This window comes from Fringilla coelebs (genome assembly GCF_963513975.1).
Source record: "Fringilla coelebs genome assembly, chromosome: 9".
Classification (NCBI taxonomy): domain Eukaryota; kingdom Metazoa; phylum Chordata; class Aves; order Passeriformes; family Fringillidae; genus Fringilla; species Fringilla coelebs.
Genome location: NC_140067.1, coordinates 31,434,766 through 31,457,706, shown reverse-complemented (window position 1 = coordinate 31,457,706; position 22,941 = coordinate 31,434,766). Strand labels below are relative to the sequence as shown.

The window sequence follows — 22,941 nt, the reverse complement described above, 5'->3', positions numbered from 1 at the left end:
GGGCACTTGAGGACGGGCTGCTCTCCCACCTCCTTTGCACCGGACGCTCCGTTCACTGCTCCAGGCTGAGCCTCAGCGGGAGGAATGCGGGAAGTGACGCGGGTCCCCTCCCGAGATCCCCAAATTCCCCCCTCGAACCCCTCCGGACCCCTCAGGCCTCACCCGCTCCATCGCCCGCCCTCTCGTTTTGTTTCGCCCCAGCGCTCCGAGCTCGGGCGCTGATTGGTTCAGGATGGAGACGGACGGGCGCTGCGGCCAATGGGAGGCGGGGGAAGGCGCTCCCCGAGTGCGGCGGGAGAGGGGAGGGGTCCGCGGGAGGGCTTTGGGCGTGGCGGAGGGGTTGGGGGGCTCTGGAGGCGCTGAGGGAGGCCCTGCAGTATAAATGGGGATCCCTGGAGGGGTCTGGGGGTGCTGGGAGATGCCCAGTGAGTTCTGGGGGCAGGGTCACTGGGGTGGTTTTGAGTATCTCGGAGGTTGTTCGGGATCCCCGGGGAAAGGTGTGGGGTGAAGGGAGGCTGGTATGGTTCTGGGCATCCTAGAAGGGACCTGGCGGTCGAGGGGGTCCCCATGTGGTTTGGGATGCCCTCGGGGTGGTCAAAGTGGCAGAGAGCTGGGATCCCACTGACAGAGTCCCCCAGTCTTCCCATGGACCCACCCAAATCTCCCCTAGAAACTCCAAACCCTCCCAAGGACCCCCAAATCCCGACAGGACTCTCTCAGCTCCCTTAGATCTGTAAGCCCGTCCAAGGGAATGATACCAAAATTGGTTGGCAAAGAAAACTTTGTAACACAATTTGAAGCATTAGAAAGCAGGCGCTCTTTATCTGCAGGGGACACACTGAAGGATTTCTCCTTTAGTCTGATGAGTGTGGTGAAACTTTGCCACAGGGTATGGTCCTGGAGGGACCATGAACAGGTCTCTGGTGGTCATGTTCACGGAATGCTTCCATATTCCATGTGACCTTTCCTTGAACGTTTTCCTTGAGCGTGCACTGTTATTTCTTGGTATGTAACTTGACAAAAACCCACTATATTCCTCATTACTGATTTGTCCACTGGCTCCAGCTGTGCTTGAGATCCTCTGTGCATGCCTTTGCATCCTTTCAGCTTTTTTTGCCAGTTGTCTTAAACTCCATCCAGCACCTTCAGGGCAACTGAGAATTTCTCTTTTCTGTGTCATTTATCAGGAGCCCCAAAACCCTTCCAGGGAGACCCATCTCCCTGGAGGGACTTTTCGGTTTGGGAGGTTCAGAGGGCTGAGGGGATCCCGGTGTAGTTTTGGGGGATCTCCATGTGGCTTTGGGGGTCCCTGTATGGCTTTGGGGGTGGGGTCTCGGTCTCTGGACGGTTTTGAGGATCTCTGTGGGGTTCAGGGTTTCCCCATTTTTATGTCTTCATTTTAAGGCAAAAGCCCTTTAATTCCCTGTTTGCCATTGTCTCTCCTGGCTCCAGCTGGTTTTCTTCAGCTTTTTCAGTCATTTGGGCCATAATTTCTGATTCCCTGGAATTTCCCGCTGGGACTTGGATCATTAATTTGGGATAAAAAACATCTGGACTTGGTTTGTTCTTTCTCCAGTGTCACAGGGCCAGAGGGTACCAAGGGGACAGCGATTCTGGGAGTTCAGTGATATTGGGATGATTGCTATTGGACTTGCACCTGTTGTGACATCCCTGTGGGTTCCGCACCTGTCACGATGTACCTGTCACTCACGTCCATCAAGATGTCCTGTGAGTTCCACTCCTATTGTTTTCCATCTGTGACACGATCCAGCTGCCTGTTCCCAAATTCTCTGGAAGTGTGAGTCATGCCCCCTTGCCTGCTTCCCCCTGCCCCCATCCTGAAATTCTGCTGAATCTGCCCAAATCTGTATGGTTTGGCTGTGGCTTGGTTTTTTTTTGGGGTATAAAAAGAGTGACTTTGGGACAAACACTCTGTGTCTGAAGGGGCCTGGGAATTCAACTGCCGAGGGGCTGGTGAGTGGGGAAGAGTGGGGAGGCTTCATTCCACATTTATTCCTGGTTTTCCTTATTATTTGGTGATGGGCAGAAATTGTGGATTTTTTCTGCCCAAATTTCATATTTTTTTACCCTTTCCCAATTTTATGACTTTTGCCCCCATATCCCCACAAGTTTCATAATTTTAACACTTTTTCTTTCAAAATGTTGGATTTTAAACACGTCTTTTCCCATTTTTTAAATTTTTTGCCCATTTCCTCCCGAATCTCAGGGGTTTGTCCTTTTGTTGCACTTTTCTCCCAGATTTCAGATTTTTTTTGTCCTCATCATACCCAAAATTTGGTGGGTTTTTTCTTCACCTTTTTGAGGACAAATTGAGCATTTGGAGGGTTTGTGTGGGACAAGGTGAGTGAAGGGTTTTCCTGGATGTTCAGCCCCATTTTGATCTGAATTTGGGGGATGTTGGGCAAAAAAATACCCATTTTGACTGAAACTGTGAGGATTTGGGGAAAAATGAATCCTTTCCATGAAGTTTTAGTGTGGATTTGGTAGAAATGGGGTATTGAGGTGGCATCAAGGGCAGGGGTTATTGTGAAGGCTGTCTCAGCATTTTAACCCCATTTTGATGTGAATCCAGGTGATTTTAGTTAAAAGTTATCTGTTTTTGGAGTGAATCTGATATAGATGGAGACTGATGTGGCCTCAAGGTGGGGAGCAGGATGGGGGGGAGGGATGTTTAATCCCTGTTAATGCCATTTTGACCAAGAAGGGGGTGGGATTGGGGGAAAAAATATATTTTGACCCAAAATGGGATAGTTTGGGAAGACAAACCATTTTGATCCAAACATGGAGAATTTTGGACAAAATTTTTAGAGTTTCAAGTGTTTGGAGTGGATTTGGGGACAGAGGGGGCCAAAATAAGCCCCAAGAGTTTTCCGTGGGCTGAAAAAGGGCCTTTTTGGGTAATTTTGGGGGTTGTTTGAGGCTTCTGGAGACACCCCAGGGCTCACATGAACTTTTCCCATAAAATAACAGTTTTTAGTGATTTTTAGTGTTTTTCATAGGGATGGGTCAACATGGGATATGGTGGCTCCTCCTTCCCTTCTGTGGTAAGTAAAACTCCTGGTTTACACACAAAATCCCCAGATTTCCTGGATTTTGTATCTATTTCCAGGCTTTTTAGCACAGAAAATGAAATCCTAAGTCCCTGGGTTTGTTTCTGCCTGAAAATTCCTCTCTTCCCTCATTTTGCATTTTCTCCAACAACCTCTCAGTTGTAGATTTATTATTTTTAACCAAAAAAAATCTTGAAATATTTTTAAATCCAAAAGCCTTTAGAATATTCTTTTTTTAATGGATGGCTCAGTAATTTCATGGGAAAAATCCCCTTTTTCCTCACTTTCTGCAGGAAAAAAAACCAAATGTGCACTTTGTCCTGATTATTTCGGTTTACTTTTTGGGGTTTTTGTGGGTTTGTTTTTTTGTTTGTTTGTTTTGTGTGTGTGTGTCTGTCTGTTTTTGTTTGGGTTTTTTTTTAGCTAAAATTCTAATGATTAGTTTTAGTGTTTTTCCAGGACAAAACCCCAAGATTTATATGCTAGAACTGTATTTTCTTACAGGGAAAAAAGATCTATTTTTGAAAGATTGTTTTAAAATGAAAAAAAAGTTCTTTTATTTGCTCCTTTTAAATAAAAGAAGTTGTTCTTAAGGGAAAAGAAACCCTTTTATTCCTTATTTTCCTGTCTTTTTTCTAATTTTCACTAAAACCTTTTATCAACCCATTTTTTAGGGAGTGTTTTAAGGAAAAAACCTTTTAATTACCTTAATATTTTCTTGGTTTTTTTTTTTGTTTAATTTTATTTTGAAAATTTATTCAATAAGGAAGAAAAGCCCTCTTGAACTCTATTTTAGGTTTCAGGTTTTTTAAAGAAAAAAACCTCTTTTACTCTGTTCTAATTATTAAAATTCCAATTCGTCATTTCCCTCTTAATGTTTCTTCAAAATCCCCCTTTTTAAAAAACACAGCTCTTATTCTGTATTATTTCCGAAAGCCCCCTTTAATCCAAATTTTTTATTTAAAGTTAAACCTCACTATTCCTTATTTTTCCCCCAAAACACTTAAATTCCATTAAAAAAATCACCAGAATTATTTTTTTAATCCAACATCCCCATTTTCCTATTTTTTAAATTTTAAAAAATCCTTTTGATGGGCTTTTATAAATACACTGAGTTTATCAATTTTCGTCTCATTTTCTGGGTTTTTTTCCTGACAATCTGAAGATTTTTTTTTTCCCTTTTAATTTGGAGAAGATACCCACTCTTTTAAATCTGTTTTGGGGCAAAAAAAGGCTATTTTGTTGTTTTGTAGCATTAAAAAAAAATCCTTGAAAAGATTTTTGATCATTTTAAAGTGTTTTTGTTTAGTCTTCTTTTATATATTTATAGATATATATTATATATTTTAATATATGCCTTTTATCTTATACAAAATAAATAAAATTCTAATTTGCTAATAATAATATTAAATAGTGTAATTGAATAGCATTCAATAGAACAATAATTACTTATTATTACTTATCTATATTTTTACATGTTGTGGATATATTAATATACACACACGACAACAGTTCTATATGAATGTAGAATATAATCTCTACTGTAGTTGTATAAAAACTACAAATTCAGTATAAAATTATTTTAAAGTTTATATGGATGTACAAAACATGTGAACTATATTTTCTATTTCTAATATATTTTCTCTTCATATATTACTGCATTTATTAATATAGCAGAATATATATTGCTATTATATAGAACTATAAGTTACTAAGAGATAATTATAAACTAAAAAATAGATATAATTACTACAAATATAATTATATAATACAATTAATAATTATTTTACAATTTAATATGATTTAGAGTTTGGAATAATATATGAATGACATTGTTATTGTATTATATTGTAACAGTATGTAATTTATGCATGTTATATTTAGTAACATAATTATACATTATATTCTGTGTGACAATGTAATAACTACTATTACAGTTGTTACATTAATTACATATAATGATATATTATATTGCAATATAGTATAATATAATGGTATATTCATTCTATTCCAGTCTCTAATATATTCTCTTCTTTTGTAATTTTGCTTCTTACTGCTTATTTTTGCTTGAATTTTGCAATTTTTTTCCCAAACTGTTTTTATGAAAACAAGAAATAAAATTATTTCAAATCATTATCTGTACAATTTTATAGAGAAAATATAAATCATCTGCTGTTGTAGATGTTACATTATAATTATAAAAATAACGTGTACATTTTTTTCTACTATTATTAATACTGAAATAAATTCAATAGCCACAGTGTTTATTATTGTATTATTTCAATTATTTTTAATGTTTATGGATATGGATTAAATATTTGCTGATATTTCTATCAAAATTAAGTACAAAATAATAGAAAAAATGCTACTATTTATTTAAATGTAAGTATTGTATATCACAGTTTTATAATTAATAGATCTGTAAAATAATAACAGAAAATTATATAACTTAGTTATATAATGGATAACAAGTATAATAATACAGTAACAGGCTAAAATGTAATTGTTGTATTTTCACTGATATATGAGTCCTATATTATTAATATTTTATCAGTGTGCTAATAAGTAGTAATATACTGAAGTATATTACATGATACTAGTAATATATCATGAACACAGGGTATAATAATATAAATATCTAGTAATATTGCTGTATTAAGGAATAGTATTTTATGTAATTAATATTAGTTCATAGTACAACATTATTTCATATTTTTAACACATTTATGTATTTTAATAACTTGTTAATAGAATACAAATGTTCTTTATTAACATAACAAGCTGTAAATAGAATTTCTATTATGATTATATATAAAAATGCACTCTATAAATTGGATACTGCAGTCATACCTTTAATGTAATTTCAGTACAATTCCTACTCTAAAAGAGGAAAATTGATATATAAACACATACAGAACTGATATAAAAATATAAAAGCCCCCTTTATTTGACCCCCTTGGTTAACATAAAAATTAACCAAGGCCCTCTTTTCCCCCTCTCTTTTCCCAGCACTCTCCAGTGGCAGCTACCGGGGCCGGGAGTTCCTGGCTGTGTTCCCACAGAACGACGACGAGTCCCCCAGTGCGTACCTGCAGCTGCTGCTCACCTCCTATGGCCCTGCTGACACCCAGGTGTTGGTGACACTCCCCGGCGGCTCTGTCACTGAGAACATCACCCTGAGGCCAGATGTCACTGTGCCCTTACCCCTCCCTGCTAACCTGGAACTCACTGGAAGTCGCACTTCCCATAAAACCTTGGTGGTCCAGGCCAGCGCTGACATCTCCGTGGTGTCTGTCAGCACCAAGGGCTACACTGTGGGTTCCGCTGCCCTCCTACCTATGGAGAGCCTGGGCACCAGATACTATGTAGTGACACCTGTTGGGAACTACACTTACGGCCTGACTGAGTTTGTGGTGGCCGCTGGCGCCACAACCACCGCTATCAGCATCACCACCACCGCCACTTTCCACTATGCTGGGGCCACCTACATCCCTGGTGCCGTGCTCCGCCTATTCCTGCAGCCCTACCACAGCCTGCAGCTCCAGAGCAGCCAGGACTTCACTGGCACAGTTGTGGTGGCCGACACCCCTGTGGCCGTCCTCAGTGGCCACACGTGTGTCAAGGTATCTGCTGGCTTTGACTTTGTGGTGGAGCAGCTCCTCCCAATGACAGTGTGGGGGAGGAGCTATGTGGTGCCGCCCAACCCACTGCAGACAGATGCTGACTTCGTTTATGTGGTGACAGATGAAGACAACACCATCACCTACAACACCGGGAGTGGGAATGCCACTGTGGCCATGGCAGCAGGAGAGGTGCAGACATTCATGCTGAACCATAACTCCTCTCTGTACATCAGTGCGGTGGTGGCAGTGCAGGTGGTGTTTTTCTTCAGCGGGTCGTCTTGGCAAGATCCCTTCCTCCTTGTTGTCCCTCCTGTCACTGCCCATTGCACTGCGTTCCGCTTCAGCAGTGTGCCAGGCCAGTATAACCATGCCATCCTCATTGCACCCACCACTGCCACTGCCACCACCACCCTCAACCATCGGCCAGACAACACCGTGACATGGCAGGCCATTCCTGACACAGATTTCTCCTGGGCCAGCATCACTGTGAGTGCAACAATGCAGAGTGCTGAGAACTCGCAGGTGCCCATTGGGCTCCTGGTGTTTGGGTTCCAGAGTCACACTGGATATGGTTTTCCGGGGCTCTGTGCTGCCAGTGAGTACAGTTAGTCCATTGTTGTGTTACCCCACTGGTTGGGTGTTGTGCAGTTGCCCATTCATGGGTTTTCCCCTTTTTTTCAGTCCCCACACCACTCTCCTGTGAGGATTTGGTATGCGAGGAGAGGTGTGAGATGGTGGATGGACAACCAGAGTGCATCAAGGAGACTTTCTCTACCTGTTGGCTTGCTGGTGGGCCACACTACCGCAGTTTTGATGGAAAAACCTTTGATTTCATGGGAACATGTGCCTACACCTTGACCACCATCTGCGATCCTGATCCCACCCTTCCTGCCTTCTCTGTTGAGGTCACAAAGAAGGAAAAGGAGAACTCCAAAGTTTCCTCCATCGGCTCCATCACCATCCATGTCGACAATGTCACTGTCACTGCTGTCCAGTCAGAAAATGGGATGGTGAGGGTAAGCAAAAACCATAATAATTTCCCAATTTTTAAAAATTTTACTGAAATTACATATTTAGCAATGATCTTGAAGGTCTTTTCCTAAATAATTCCTGGATTTGCTGGTGTGCAGGTAACCCTTGCATGAAACACTTCTAGTCTTCTTGAACTCTATGCCCAATTTGGATGGATTTTGGTTGTTTTGATGGTTGTTGTTGTCCTCCAGGTGAACAACCACCGCTCGCACCTTCCCATCTCCCTTTCCCATGGGAAACTCCGCATCCACCAGAAGGGTAAATCCATGTTGATCCAAACAAATTTCAAGCTGAAGGTCCTCTACAATTGGGATGATCATATAGTGATCAAACTTCCGGCTGCTCTTTCTGGAAAAGTCTGTGGAATGTGTGGGAACAACAATGGGAATCCCCATGATGATGCTCTCTCACCTGATGGAAAACAAGTGTGGGATATTGTGGAGTTTGGGCAGAGCTGGAAGGTGACCAGTGAGAGTGGCCACTGCCAGGACACCTGTGATGGTGACTGTGGGCGGTGCAGGTGGGACCAGGTGGTGACATACAAGGCAGAGACCTGGTGTGGGAAGTTGTCTCAACATTCTGGGCCATTCCGGTTGTGTCATGACACTATTAGTCCTAATATCTATGAGAAGAACTGTATCTACGACCTGTGTGCCAATGAGGGGCATCGTGACGTGCTGTGCCATGCCTTTGAGATCTATGCTGATGACTGCCAGGAGGAGGGGATCAATGTTTCCGATTGGAGGACAACAGTGGGATGTCGTGAGTAGAGGATGGTTGGGTGGAAATACTCCTTGGGGTGGGCGGAGCCTAAATATTGTGGGACTAAAGATCCATGGGATCATGGGTTGGGAAAGGTTATGGCAGCAGATCCAAGCAGGAAATCCATGGAAGTCCAGGGAGATTCCAGAAAGTCCATGTAGAAAGTCCACAAAGTCCAAGGAGTCTCTAGAAAGTCTGAGCAAGAAGTCCTCAGAGAGTTCAGAACGTCCCGGTGGAAGACCTAGAAGTCCATGGAGACTCCAGGATATCTGCATAGATAGTCAAAGAAGTCTGTCTCACCATGTGCCACCCCACCCTGACTACTGTCTCCCTCCCTCCAGCTCTCACTTGCCCGCCCAACAGCACCTACAGCACCTGTGACCGCGTCTGCCTCCCTACCTGCAACATCCCCGCTGTGTCATCCAGCTGTGCCGCTGTCACCACCTACATGGACACCTGTGTGTGTCACGAGGGCCTTGTCCTTGATGCCAACACCTGCATTCCCCCCTCCGAATGTGGCTGTGTCTTTCGGGGCCTCTTCTATGGCCTTGGTGAGGAGTTTTGGGGTGACCTCACTTGCACCCAACGCTGTGTATGTGATGCGGAGCAGCGGCAGGCAGTGTGCCGGGATTCTGGTTGTGGCACTGAGGAGGAATGCCGGGTGGAGGAGGGGATCCAGGATTGTTATCCCAAAAGTTTTGGGGTCTGCACTGCTGTTGGAGCCACCCACTATGAGACCTTTGATGGCAAGAGGTTCATCTTCCAGGGGACATGTATCTACCTGTTGGTAGGGTTGTGTGAGGACACCCAAAATTTGGTGGGATTCCAGGTGTTGGTGCAGAATGGCCACCAAAGTGACAACCTCATGTCGTCCATCACCGTGGTGACAGTCAAAGTCTACAACAAAACCATCAGCATCAGCAGGGAACATCCTGGAAAAATCATGGTGAGTTTAGGAAACGATGCCTTCTTTTTTCACTACATTCTCTACCTTGTCCCAAACCTCATCCCATTGACATCTGAAATGTAATAAATCTACATCATTTGGCTGTTCCAGATCAAGGAGTGGTTGATCAACCTCCTCTTGGGACTTGGTCCTTCTCATTCTCTTAAATCCAAAATTTAATTAAATTGACACTTTTGGTTGCTCTGGCTGTTGAAAATAGCTTTCTGTCGGTCTGCAAATTCGATCAATATTTATGGTTTTCTCCCCAGATTGATGAGCAGTTGGTCAATCTCCCATATCACTACAGTGAAAGAAAGATTGTTGCCTATCGCCACGGGCAGGATGCGGTGGTAGTGACCGATTTTGGACTCATTGTCACCTATGACTGGTACAGCCACGTCACCACCATGGTGCCCAGTGGCTTCACCAGTGCCCTCTGTGGGCTCTGCGGGAACTACAATGGCGCTGCAAGTGACGACATGATGATGAGGAACAACCATGTGACATCAGACCCAGATGCCTTCGGGAGAAGCTGGAAGGTCATGGATGTCCCAGGATGTGGTGAGATGTCAACAGTGGAGTGTTCCAGCACTCTTGCACCTTCCCGGATGCAGCAGGAAGACTCTGAGATGGGGTGTGAAATCATTTTGGAAGTGGATGGACCTTTTAGAGCATGTCATAGTCATGTTGATGGCCACCAGTACTTCCAGAGCTGCATCCATGACTCCTGCCTGCTCCCTGTTCAGGAAGAAGGGATGTGTCCAATCATTGCCCTCTACGCCACCGCATGCCAGGCTGCTGGTGTGTCCATCGGGACGTGGAGGACAGATAATTTCTGCCGTAAGTTGGGACAATGGGAGGGTTTTTCCTTCAGCAGTATTCAAAGGATCCTCAAGTCTGCTCCAAATTCATGTATGAGCAACCCAGAGGTGTATGGGCATCCAGTGGGAATTCCACCCAAAGTCTTGGTTGATCCCATAATCCACCCAAAATAATTCCTTCCTAAGAAAGAAGTTGTCTCATCTGGAATAAATTTACCCCCTCAAAATCTCCAATTTCCTGGTGTTGGCTAAAAAGTGGATAATTTAGAGGGAGAACCACCAAAAAATGTACCAAAAATAGTGGAATTGGGTTAAAGGGATTCAGCCTGGAGATCAGTGGAGGACCCAGTGTGGAGTGATCCCATTCTTTGAGTGAATGTTACATTTTTCTCCATAGAAATGTGGGAAATCAGGTGGTTTAGTGGAAGAATTCCTATTGAAATGGACTGGGATATTCCTTATGGATGGTCATTGGATCATCATCAGATACTCATTGGATCGTCATTTGACAATGCCCCTTGTCACATGCACAGGGATGAAAATTGAGTTTGTCATGGGCTAAAAAACTCTGTATTTGGTGAAGTTTGCACCTGAATTTCAGGAATGTTTCCAGGATTTGGCTTGGAATTTCCTGATTCCTTATGAATCCCATTGTTTCCTGGCAGATATTCCCTGTCCTTCCAACAGCTCCTATGAGCTCTGCTCCCACACCTGCCAGCACACCTGCGGCGTTGACTCTGCCACATGCCGCGGGCGGTGCCGCGAGGGCTGCACGTGTCAGGATGGCTTCATGCTCAGCGGTGACGAGTGTGTCCCCATGTCCCACTGTGGCTGCAGCCACCATGGAGTCTACTACAAAGAGGGGGAGACATTCTACCCCACAGAGTGGGAGATGTGCCAGTGTCTCTCTGGTGGCACTGTGGAGTGCCAAAATACTTCCTGTCCTGATGGTGGCCATGGGAAGGTCATCAGTGATGTCCTCCAGTGTCCCTTGCAGGTGACCAACACCTGTGTAGCCACAGGTGCCCACACCTATGTTACCTTTGATGGGATGGCCTTCAACATGACTGGTACTTGCTCCTACGTCCTCACCCAGACCTGCACAGGTGACAATGTGACATCATTTATTGTCACAATCCAGAAGGAGGCATGGCAGAAGGGGAAGGTCTCCAGGATCCAAGCGTTGTCTGTGGAAGTCTATGGGGTCACCTTGACCTTGAAACAAGGAAAAAGGGCAGATGTCATGGTAAGGCATTTTATGTTCCAAATCTCATGGGATCCCCTGAAACTGGGTTTCTTTATTGAAGGGACACCTCAGGCCATCTCCAATCCCAGTCCAACTTTTCTTTCTAAGCAAGATCTGTAAATGCATTAAAACCTCGGTTGGAAGTTGTTTTCCCTAAATTTTTCGTTCTACCTCAATCAATCCTGAAACTCTGTTTCCTTGGGGAGGGGAGCCCTCACCCCATCTCCAGGTCTAATCCATTCTCATCCAACTTTTTCTTCCAAATGGGATCCACAAACCTGTCAGAATATTGTTTGGAAGGTGTTTCACCCAAATTTTTGGTCCCACCTGCTCACTGGAGGACTCTTCCTTCTCTCTCCCAGGTGGATTCCATCTCCCACCACCTCCCCACCACCCTGAGCGAGGGACAGGTCCAGGTGTACCCACATGGGACAGGTGTCCTGCTCCGCACTGACTTCGGCCTCCTTGTCCAGTATGACCTCGTCCAGCACGTGATGGTCACGGTCCCCCAGACCTACATGGGCCGCTTGTGTGGCCTCTGCGGCAACTACAATGGCCAACGCAGTGATGATTTCCAGCTTTCCAGTGGCCAGCTGGCTCCAGATGCAACAGCCTTTGGATCTGCATGGAAAACAACAGATACACCTTGCAATGACACCTGTCCCAAGGATGGGTGTCCCACCTGCACAGAGGAGAAAGTGGCAGTCCTCCAAAAACCCAACTACTGTGGCCTCCTCACGGCCCCCGAAGGTCCCTTTGGCTCCTGCCATCGCATCATTGACCCCATCCCATATTCCCAATCCTGCATCCATGGCCTCTGTATGACGGGAGGGGACACACAGGTCCTGTGCCAGAGTATCCAGAGCTATGTCACTGCATGCCAAGCTGCTGGTGTCACCGTGGGGGCTTGGAGGACATCATCCTTCTGCCGTGAGTTTGGGATGGCACAGGGGCAAATGTCCTCTGTTTGGAGTTGGGAAGATATCCAGCTGATACTGGAATTTGGGGGGGTCCAGGTGGGGAATGTTCTGTGTTTGAGTCGGGGTGACAGTGGTGACATGCAGGACATGGGATGAGGGTGATGGGATGAGCTTTAAGGTCCCTTTCAACCCAACTCAATACATGATTCCATGAAAATTCCAGCGCCCACCTGCCCAGCCAACAGCACCTACTCCCTTTGCACCAACACCTGTGCCAACATCTGCACCGGAAATACCACCACCTGCCCGCAAACCTGCACTGAGGGCTGCCAGTGCCACCAGGGTTCTGTCTTTGATGGACTCAGATGCATTCCCAAGGATTACTGTGGATGCTTTAGGGATGGGGAATACTATAAGGTAGTTTTTCTGGCCTTTTTTCCTGTTTTTCTCTCATATTTCTCTGCATTTACATCTGTTTTCATGGTGTTTTCTTTTTTTTCCCTGCTTAATGTATTTATATTTTAAAAATTAATTTCCCCCCATTTTCACTATTTCTTATCCATTTACACCTTTATTTCTTGCATTTTTCCCTATTTTTCTTTATCTTCCCAGCATTTTCCCCTTTCCATCCTCCTATTTTTATGCCATATTTTCCCTGCATTTCCTTTCTTTTCCCCTATTTTTAGGCAGTTACATCTTTTTTTCTTGCCTGTATTTTTCTCTGTGTTCTGCATTTGCATTTCTTTTTCTGCATTTTTTCCATTTTCCCTATATTTATTATTTTCCCCAGAATTTCCCCCCTATTTTTATACATTTATGTAGTTTTTTCCTGCATTTCCCCTTTTTTCCCTATTTATAGGGAAGGTATGCATGTACATCCCTTTGCCTAGCAATTTGTTCACTGTTTTCCCTATTATTCTGCATTTATGTCCTTTTTTCTGCATTTTTTCTTTGTGTCTCCTATTTTCATGGATTTCCCTTTCTCCCTTCTCCCTCCCTGCAGCCCCATGAGATGCTTTTCCAGGATCACTGCCAGCGCCGTTGCACCTGTGTCCCTGGCCAGGGACTTACCTGCCATGACCACGCTTGCACTGAGGATGAATCCTGTGAAATCCGGGAAGGGGTCTTGGGATGCATCAAAAAAAGTGAGGAAAAATAAGGGAAGAAGGGGGTTTTAGATGCAAAGTGGATCTGGGGGAGATTGAAGGGTTGACTGGGGAAAAGAGGGAAGGGGATTTGGAGGGAACAGAATTCTGTCTCTAAGGGTCAGGGGTGGGATAATTCTTTCCGTGGTTTCTCCCAAGGTTTCTCATATGTTTTGCTTCCTTATCCCATGATGTTTCCCATGGTTCCTTCCATCCTCCCATGTTTTCTCCCATCCCATGGCTTCTTCCATGGTCTTTCCCATGCTTTTTCTCATTGTTTTTCCGTGCTATGATTTCTCCCATGGTTTGTTCCATGGTTGCTCCCATAGTTTCTTCCATCCTGTGATTTTTCCTATTCCATGGTCTTTCCCATCTTGCATTTTTCTCTCTTATGTGACTTCCCCCCACTTTCTTCTCCATCCTTTTGCCCAACCCATGGCTTCCCCCAATGTTTATCTCCTATTTCACTCAGCCCATGGCTCATCCTGCTCTCCCTCCCCTCCCAGACCCCTGCAAGTCCCTGCACTGCCGCCCCAAGGAGCGCTGCCGTCCCCGCGGTGCCCAGTCTCGCTGTGTCCCAGTCCTGGTTGCCACATGCTGGGCATGGGGTGACCCACACTTCCGAACCTTCGATGGCCTTGACTTTGACTTCCAAGGAACTTGCACCTACACCATGGCTGAATCACACGGGAATGACCCTGGGCTGGTACCCTTCAGGGTCCAGGCCAAAAACGACATCCGTGGTGGGATCCAATCTGTGTCCTATGTCTCCTTAGTCCATGTTGACGTCTATGGACAACGCATCTCCTTCCACCAGAATGAAGATGGAAGAGTCCGGGTGAGTTGGGTGGAAATATGAGAATGTGGGATTTTCCCAGCTTTTTGCTTCATCCCTACCTACTTCATCCAGCAGTACCAATGTTATTTTGGGATAAATCAGTCAGATTGTGAGGCTGATTGTTGAAATATGGGGATATTTTGGGAACAAAATATTTGGATATGTCAGGAACAGAATGTTGTGATAAGATTGGAATATGATGTTGGAATCTGTTGGGAATAAAATACTGGGATATGTCAGCAAAAAACCAAGAATAAGATGTTGAGATAAACTGGGGTAAAATGTTGGTGTTTCTAGGGAATAAAATATTAGGATGTTTCAGGAATAAAATGTTGGGATGCAGCAGGAATAAAATACTGTGGAGTGTTTGGATATTCTTGGAATAAAATATTGGGTCATTGTGGGAATAGAATGTTGGGGCATGTCAGTAATAAAATATGGCAGGAATAAAATGTTGGGATATGTAAGATGTAAAATGTTGGGATATGATGAGATTTAGTGTTGGAATATGCTGGGAATAAAGAATTGGGATATGTGAGGAATAGAATATTAGGATACATTTTGAATAAAATATTGGTGTATGTTGAGAATAAAACATTGTTATAACTGGGAATGTTGGGCCATTGGCAGGTGAACGGGGAGGTGACGCTGCTCCCGGTGCTCCTGGCAGACGGGAAGGTGCGGGTCCGTCCCAGTGGGCTCCGTGTTGCTCTGGAGACAGATTTTGGTCTCCGGGTCTCCTATGACTGGAACTGGCACCTCCTGATTGACCTCCCCAGCAGCTACTTTCGCCACGTCCGTGGCCTTTGTGGGAATTTCAACCTCAAGCCCCTTGATGACATCCCTGAGGCTGGTGACAACATCACTGCCATTGTCACATGGGCTAAAAACTGGAAAAGTACTGACTCCGAGGTCGATGACCCAATTTGTTGGGATTATTGTGATGGAGCATGCCCAGTGTGTGATGAGAAGAAGAAGGTGCTTTATGGCGGGAACCACTATTGTGGGATCATCAAAAAATCCTTCCAGGGGCCCTTCAGAGCATGTCATGACATAGTGAAGCCTCATGATTTCTATCGCAACTGCCTGTCTGACCTATGTCTGAGTGATGGGGCGAGGTCAATCCTCTGCCAGGTGCTGGAGACCTACGCGGCGACGTGTCGGAAGCATGGGGCCATGGTCCATGACTGGAGGACACCATCAGGATGCCGTAAGGGCTGGGGTTTTCTTTTAGAGGGGAAGGAGCCAGAGTGGGGGAGGAGGGGAATGGAGTGGGATGCATCCTGGGTTGAAGCCTTCAAGTCCCTCAGCTGATCCTTAGAAGTTCTCCTGGTGCTCCAGCTGCTTCTTGTGTCCCAGAACCCACCCCATCTTTCCAAGAATTCATCCTATATTTTCAAGATCTTTCCCACATGTTCCAGGCCTTTATCATTGTGTTCCAGACCTCATCTGTGCATTCCAGACCCCATCCCACAAGGCCCAGACCCTTGCCACATGGCTGAGACATCATCCCACTTGTCCCAGCCTCTTCCATCATTTCTCAGACCTTCCTCGCAATCCAGGCCCTTCTTGTTTTCCAGACCCTTCCCTATGTTCAAGACCCTTTCCCAATCCTCACCTACTGTGTTGAATGCTGTACACTCCCCTAATCCCTCCCTCATCTCAGTTTTCTCACTCTGCAGCCTTACCTTGCCCTGAAAACAGCCACTACGAGGCCTGTGGCAATGCCTGTCCAGCCACCTGCTCCGACTGGGACAGTCCAGCTACCTGTGACCAGCCCTGTGTGGAGACCTGTGCCTGTAACACCGGCCACGTGCTCAGTGGTGGGCAGTGTGTGCCGGTGTCCCACTGTGGCTGCACCCGTGACGGCCGCTACTACCGTCCTGGCGAGGAGTTTTGGGGTGATGACACCTGTCGCTCCAGGTGTAGGTGTGACATGGAGCTGGGAATGGTGGTGTGCGAGGACTCTGGGTGTAAATCGGGTGAGGTGTGCGCGGTGGTGAAGGGCGTGCGGCAGTGCGTGGCCAACAGACGTTCCATCTGTGTGGCAACTGGTGACCCCCACTATACCACCTTCGACGGGCGCCGCTACGACTTCATGGGTACCTGTGTCTACCTGTTAGCTGGGCTCTGCTCCACTGATCCCACCCTCATCCCCTTTGCTGTCACTGTGGAGAACAATCACCGCGGCAGCCACCTGGTCTCCTTCACCAAGGTGGTCACCATGGAGGTGTACAACATGACCCTCAGCCTCAGCCAGGAACATCCCCAAAAGGTCAAGGTAGGGATGAAGGAGATGATGGGGGTTGTTCAGAGTCATTGCACGGCATCTGGTGAGGGCTCAGGGTCATGGTATGGTCCTCAGGTGCACTTCAAGGTCATCGCATGACACCTGGGTGGAGTTTCAAGGTCCTTGTAAGGTGTTTAGGTGGGTTTCAAAGTCATTTCAAGGCATAGTTGGGTTTCAAGATTCTTGCATGGTGTTTAGATGGGTTTCAAAGTCATTGGGGTGGCACCTGGGTGGGCTTCAAAGTCATTGCATGGTGTCTTTGTGGGCTACAAAGCCATTGTGTGACATCTATGTGGGTTTCAGGGTCATTCCATGGCATTGGGTTAGGTTTCGAGGTCATTGTATGGTCTTCAGGAGGATTTCAAGGTCATCATGTGGTATCTAGGTGGTCTTCAAGGTCGTTCTATGACACCTGGGTGGGTTTCAACTTCAATGGGTGACCTTATGCCACCTGCAACTCTCTTGTCAGGTTGATGGTGTCCTGTTGAACCTTCCCTTCACCCACAACCAGCTCCAGGTGTCTCTCCGTGGTGTCCACGGCTTCATCACCACTGAGATGGGCGTCACAGTCACCTTTGACTGGTACAGCTATGCCCGTGTCATCATTCCCAGCACCTACGCTGGTGCTGTCTGTGGCCTCTGTGGCAACGCCAATGGTGACCCCCATGACGACTTTGTCACCCGCGAGGGCCACCATGCTGACAATGACACCCATCTGGGGGACAGCTGGAAGGTCAGCGATGTCCCTGGGTGCTCAGCTGTGTGCAGTGAGGGCTGCCAGGTGTGCACCGACGCCCAGAAACGTGCCTACCGTGGGGACAAGCACTGTGGGCTGCTGGGGAAGAAACGGGGGCCCTTTGCCGCCTGCCACAACATCATTGACCCCACCCCTTACTTGGATGACTGTCTCTTTGACGCCTGCCTGTATGAGGGACATCAGGACACCGTGTGCCAGGCCATTGCCAGCTATGTTGCTGCGTGCCAGAGCCAGGGCGCTGCCGTGCGTCCGTGGAGAACGGCTGCCTTCTGCAGTATGGGGGGACCTGGGGGACTTGGGAGAGTACGGCGGTGTTTCGGAGGGCAGAGAGGGACACAGGGGTTGGGCAAGGAGTTTTGGGCTGTCTGTGGAGGTGTCTGGGGTGTCTGGCAGGGAGGAGTGGGGGCTGTCTGTGGGGGCTTTGAGGTTTCCATGGCAGGTTTGAAGTGTTCCTAGGGGTTTTTGGGTCTCCATGTGGAGCTTTAGCTTGTTGGGGGGGGTTGGGGTTTACACAGGGAGTTTTGGGATGTCCATGGGGGTTTTGAGGTCTGCGCAAGGGGAGGCCTGGATGACGGGTTCTAGGGTTCACACAAGGGAGTTTTGAGATATTCGTGGGAATTTGGGGTGTCCATTAGGGTTTTGAAGCTTTGCAGGGAGTTTTTCTGGGGGTTTTGGTGTTCCCAACCCTTCTCCCTTCCTGACAGGCCCTGTGTGCCCCCCAAACCAGCACTATGAGCTCTGTGGCCCCCCCTGCCCTGCCACCTGCCAAGGCGAAGCTGGACCTCAGGACTGCTCTGATGCCTCCACATGCTTTGAAGGTTGTTTCTGTGATCCCGGATTTTTCCGGAGTGGGGATAACTGCGTGCCCCTCCCCCAGTGTGGCTGTGTTTTGGAGGGCCGTTACTACCCCCGTGGAGAGCAGTTTTACCCTGCACCCCCCTGCACTGAGCGCTGCATCTGCTCCGAAAATGGGAGGCTGGAGTGTCACCCCACTCCAGGCTGCTCCAGGGACGAGGAATGCACAGTGCAGGATGGGGTACTGGGGTGCCACCCCCGCTCCTGCAGACAGTGCCAGGTTTTGGGGGCAGGGACTTACAGCACCTTCGATGGGCACCTGGGGAATTTTGGGGGGTCCTGCACCCTCCTGCTGCTGGAGTTGGAGAGGGGTGAGCCTGAAGAAGAGCTGGAGCCTATCACGGTGGCCTTGGAGCAGGAGGACACAGAGGTGCAGCGGGTGACAGTGATGGCGCACGGGGTGACCGTGGTGATGGACAGGGGACAGCAATGGGAGGTGATGGTAAGTGGAGGCTCTGGGTATTTGGGGTTGCAAGCCCTAGTTTTGGAGGCAAAAAGATATTTGAAGGGCAAAAAAGGGGATGGAAATGGAGTTTTGGGAGGTGCAGCAGTGAGGAAAGGCCTTGTTTAAGGTGAAAGCTCTGACTTTGGGGTGCACGCCCTGTTTTGCAGGTGCAAGCCATGTTTTGAGGGCAGTGCTTTTGGGGGTAAAAGCCTGGTTTCACAGGTATAAACCCTGTTTGGGGTACACACACCCCTTTTGGTGTGCACTCTGGGGTGTACAGTTCCTTTCCGGTGTGCTAACCATGCGATTGAGGTGGAAACCATGATTTTGGGGTTTAAAACTCTCTTTATCTCTAAAAGATATCAATATTTTAGCCCATGTCTTTTGAGAATTAATAATTTTGATGCAGTATTACACATTTGTCACCTAAATCTTGTTACTTGCCAAGACTGCATTCTTAATGTCAAGGTTTCAATATTAAATATAGATTAATTTTGTCAGTTGTGATGCTGACAAATTTAATTGACCGTAATTGTCAAAATTGCTGGTCATTAATTTATTCTCAGATTTTCTGTGTGAAAATATAAACCTGCAAAAGTGTCATCACTATCCCTTTTTGGGATGTAAACCATGGATTTGAGGTGCGCAGAAGGAAGTCCAGACCCTAGTTTGGGGGGTGCAAACCCTGGTTTTGGGGATGCAAACCCCAATTTGGGGGATTAACTCCACCTTTGGTCGTCTAACTCCCCTTTCGAGATCCTCATCCCTGTCTCCCTCAGGTGGATGGCGAGCGCCACTTGCTGCCGCTGTGGCTGCGTGGGGGCGCGGTGGGAGTGGCGCAGGTGGGGTCCCACCGGCTGCTCCAGGTCCAGGGGGGTCCTAAAATCCTCTACGATGGCAACACGTACATGGTGCTGACGCTGCCCCCCCCATCCCGCCGCCCCCGGGGCCTCTGCGGCAACTTCAACGGGGACCCACACGACGACGACCCCGACGGGGACGCTCTGGGCAGCTCCCCCCCGAACTGCACCCGCCTGGTGCCCGCCCCCAGCTGCTCCCCGGACCAGGCGAGGCGCTGCGCGGTGCTCGCGGACCCCGAGGGACCCTTCGCGGGGTGTCACGGAGCAGTGCCACCCCGCGCCTACGTGGGGACCTGTGAGCGCCAAGTGTGCGGGGCGGGTGGAGACCCCTGCCCCGGCTTTCAGGGCTACGCAGCCGCATGCCAGGCAGCCGGAGGCGCGCTCCGGGAGTGGCGGGAGGCCACGGGTTGCCGTGAGTACATGTTGGGCTTGGGAATTTTGGGAGGGGGTTGGGAATTTGAGGTGACAGGAAGTTTGGAGTTGGGAATTTGGGGTGGTGAAGTTTTGAGAGGATGGGAATTCACAGATCAGGATTTTTGTGGGGACAGGAATTCTGCAGGGAGTGGAAATTTTGGTGGGGGTGGGAATTTGGAGGTCTGGGGGAGTGGAATGGAGCAGGGTCTTATTCCTGCATGGAAAAAGGGATACATGTCTGCACTACTAAGCCCCCATCTGGGTATGCCCAAATCACACCCCAAAGGGGACCCCCCCCAAAACAGAAGCCTGTGTCCCCCAGTGCAACCAGTGGGGCCCCCTCGTCCCCAGATGGGAGCCTCATGGAAGCACCCACCCCAAGGATGGGATGCCATTGATCCCAGGAGACACCTGTTGACCCCAGATGACCCCCCAGTAGCCCCACTGTCCCCATTGGCTCCCTTTGTTTCTTCTCTCCTTTTCCCAGCTCTCACCTGCCCTCCCAAGAGCCACTACCAGCTGTGCGCCCGCACCTGTGAGCACACCTGCGCAGGTGTGTCGGCCCCGCCCCCCTGCAGCGAGCGCTGCTTTGAGGGCTGTCAGTGCGCCGAGGGGCTGCTGTTCGACGGGGCCCGCTGCGTCCTCCCGGGGAACTGCGGCTGCCTCCACCAGGGCCGCTACTTCCAGGTGGGTGTGGCCCCAGTGCCTCCCAGTACAGCCCAGTTCCTGCCCTAGCTCCTTCCAGACTCCCCGTGGTGATCCCAGGGCCTTTCAGTGTGCCTCCCACAGTATCCCCAGTCCCTCACAGTACACCCCAAACACATCCCCAGTGTCACCATTTCTGTTTGTGTGTCCCACTTCCCCCAAACACATCCCCCAGTGGATCCCCCTTTAGCCTAGGGTCTCTCCTCACAGTGAGAGAGCTCAGGGTCTCTCCTCCCCTCCAGTCTCCCACGGTATTCCCTGTATTGTCCACAGTCCCTCCCAGGGTAATCGAGTCTACCCCCAATTTCCCCAGCAGTGTTCCCAATCCCTCCCAATTTGTTTCTGTTCCCCCCACAGTTCCTCCCAATGCATCCCAGTTTCTTAGTGGGGTAACTTAGTGTCCTTCGCAGTGTCTCCCAGTATGTCCCAGTGTCATCCTGTGTCTTCACCAGTGTTCCCAGTGCCCCCCAGCAGGTCCCCATGGGAGACATGGGGATGTGTGGGGACATGGGCACATACTGGGGACATGCTGGTGGGCGCCCATTGGGAATATGGGGGGCACACAGGTGATATGGGAGCCGTGGGCCCCCTTCCTTCTTTCCTTCCTTCCTTGACCTCACAGCATCATCATCCCCATGTTTTGGCCATTTTAGGCCACTTTTCCCCACTTTTCACATTTTATCCATGGAAAACAGATTGCTGAGACCATCCTGACCTCTGACTGCTCCCAATCCTGCACCTGCCGGGGGCCCGGGGGCCTCCAGTGCCGCCCCTTCACTTGTCCCTTCGGCCACACCTGCGGCCTCCGTGATGGCACCCACACCTGCGTCGCACACCCAGGGCGCTGCTCTCTGTCCCCTGCCGCCCGCTTCGTCACCTTTGACGGTGTCACCGGGTCCACCCTGGTCACTGGCATCTACGTGCTGGCCAGCGTGTGTGAACCCCGGGACCCTATGTGGTTCAGGCTGCTGGGGGATGTCAGAGATGTTGGGGACCAGCCGGCAGTGGTGGCACTTCACCTCTTCACCCGCCACGGCCTCATCACCGTGCAGAGGAACAGGAAGGTCTGGGTAAGTTGTCGCCACCTTGGCTGGTACCCAAAACTGTTGTGACCACTGCGTGTTGTCACCCTAAATGTCCTTCTGACCTTCGTTTTAATGAAAAAAATTGATTTTTTTTCACCCTAATTTCAGACCCAGTAAGAGTCCACATGGGTTGTCCCATTCCACCAGCACCACAGGATGTTCTTACCTTAATTTTTTCCCAAATTGCTCTATTATGCTCCCAGTTTCCTGCCAGTGAAGTACCTGTGTGGGTCATGGTCACTAAGAGATATCCATAAATTGACACACCCCATAATTTTTGACCGAAATTGCTCTTTATTCTCCCAATTTCATGTCAGAGAATCACCTACATGGTTTGTCCCTCATCCTACCCCCCCATGCCTTGATGCATCCCATCATTTTCCCACAAACTCCCTCTTTTCCACCCAGATTCCACCAACTACCCTTCACCTATGTATCGCCCCAAATCCCCTTTTTCCCCTTAATTTGGTGTTCTCCAGCTCAACGGGATCCCCACCGCCCTGCCCGCGGAGTTCCCAGGACCATTGACCATCACGGAGACGCGCACGACCCTCCGGATCAGCCAAACCCCGGGATTTCTGGTGGAACTGGGCACGGCGGGGGTGATGGTGGAGGTGCCCAGGGAGGCGCGGGCAGCGCTCTGTGGCCTCTGTGGCGACTACGACGGTGCCCCTGGCAATGACCTGCGGGGGCCCGACGGGACGGTGACAAGAGACGCAGGGGCGCTGGCCGAGGCCTGGCGGGCACCCGACTTCACCTCTGACTGTTGAGTCAGAGATGACGCGTAGTCGGATCAGAAGGCAAAGTGGCAAAAAGCCTCTTTTTTTATTTCATCCTCGCTTCTTTTACAGCTTAGTTTGCCACAGGTGGACCTGACTGATCATTTAGTCGATACATTTCACCTGACTGGCTAATTAACATTTGTAAACAATTTGTAAACAATCTTATGAGAAAAACAGATTATTAGAAAAACACCAGCTGCAGGCTTTTTTAATATTTGGCTGTCATTGTTTATACCCCAGCTCCCTAAACCTTCTCAGGATGATTCTGGGAAAACTTATCTAGCTTTCTCTCTCTCTGTGACTAGGCTGTCACATCCACCATCACCCAGGTGGGTGACACCAGG

The 22,941-nt window shown here is 48.2% G+C and overlaps 2 protein-coding genes across 2 annotated transcripts; both read left to right on the top strand.

Moving 5' to 3' along the window:
• Positions 1–1,694: 1,694 nt before the first annotated feature.
• Positions 1,695–18,399, top strand: LOC311156970 (IgGFc-binding protein-like; the record flags this gene model as incomplete). Its single annotated transcript, XM_084211314.1, has 15 exons — positions 1,695–1,728; positions 6,081–7,289; positions 7,376–7,710; positions 7,918–8,488; positions 8,830–9,434; positions 9,704–10,274; positions 10,921–11,501; positions 11,864–12,431; positions 12,645–12,838; positions 13,425–13,566; positions 14,073–14,404; positions 15,035–15,614; positions 16,087–16,685; positions 17,164–17,725; positions 18,329–18,399. 15 exons carry the CDS (start codon positions 1,695–1,697, stop codon positions 18,397–18,399), a joined length of 6,954 nt encoding a protein of 2,317 aa, XP_084067440.1.
• A 3,284-nt stretch (positions 18,400–21,683) lies between these two features.
• LOC311156969 (BMP-binding endothelial regulator protein-like) lies at positions 21,684–22,585 on the top strand (the record flags this gene model as incomplete). The annotated part of the gene is made up of 2 exons (XM_084211313.1): positions 21,684–21,800; positions 22,295–22,585. 2 exons carry the CDS (start codon positions 21,684–21,686, stop codon positions 22,583–22,585), a joined length of 408 nt encoding a protein of 135 aa, XP_084067439.1.
• Between the last annotated feature and the right edge of the window lie 356 nt (positions 22,586–22,941).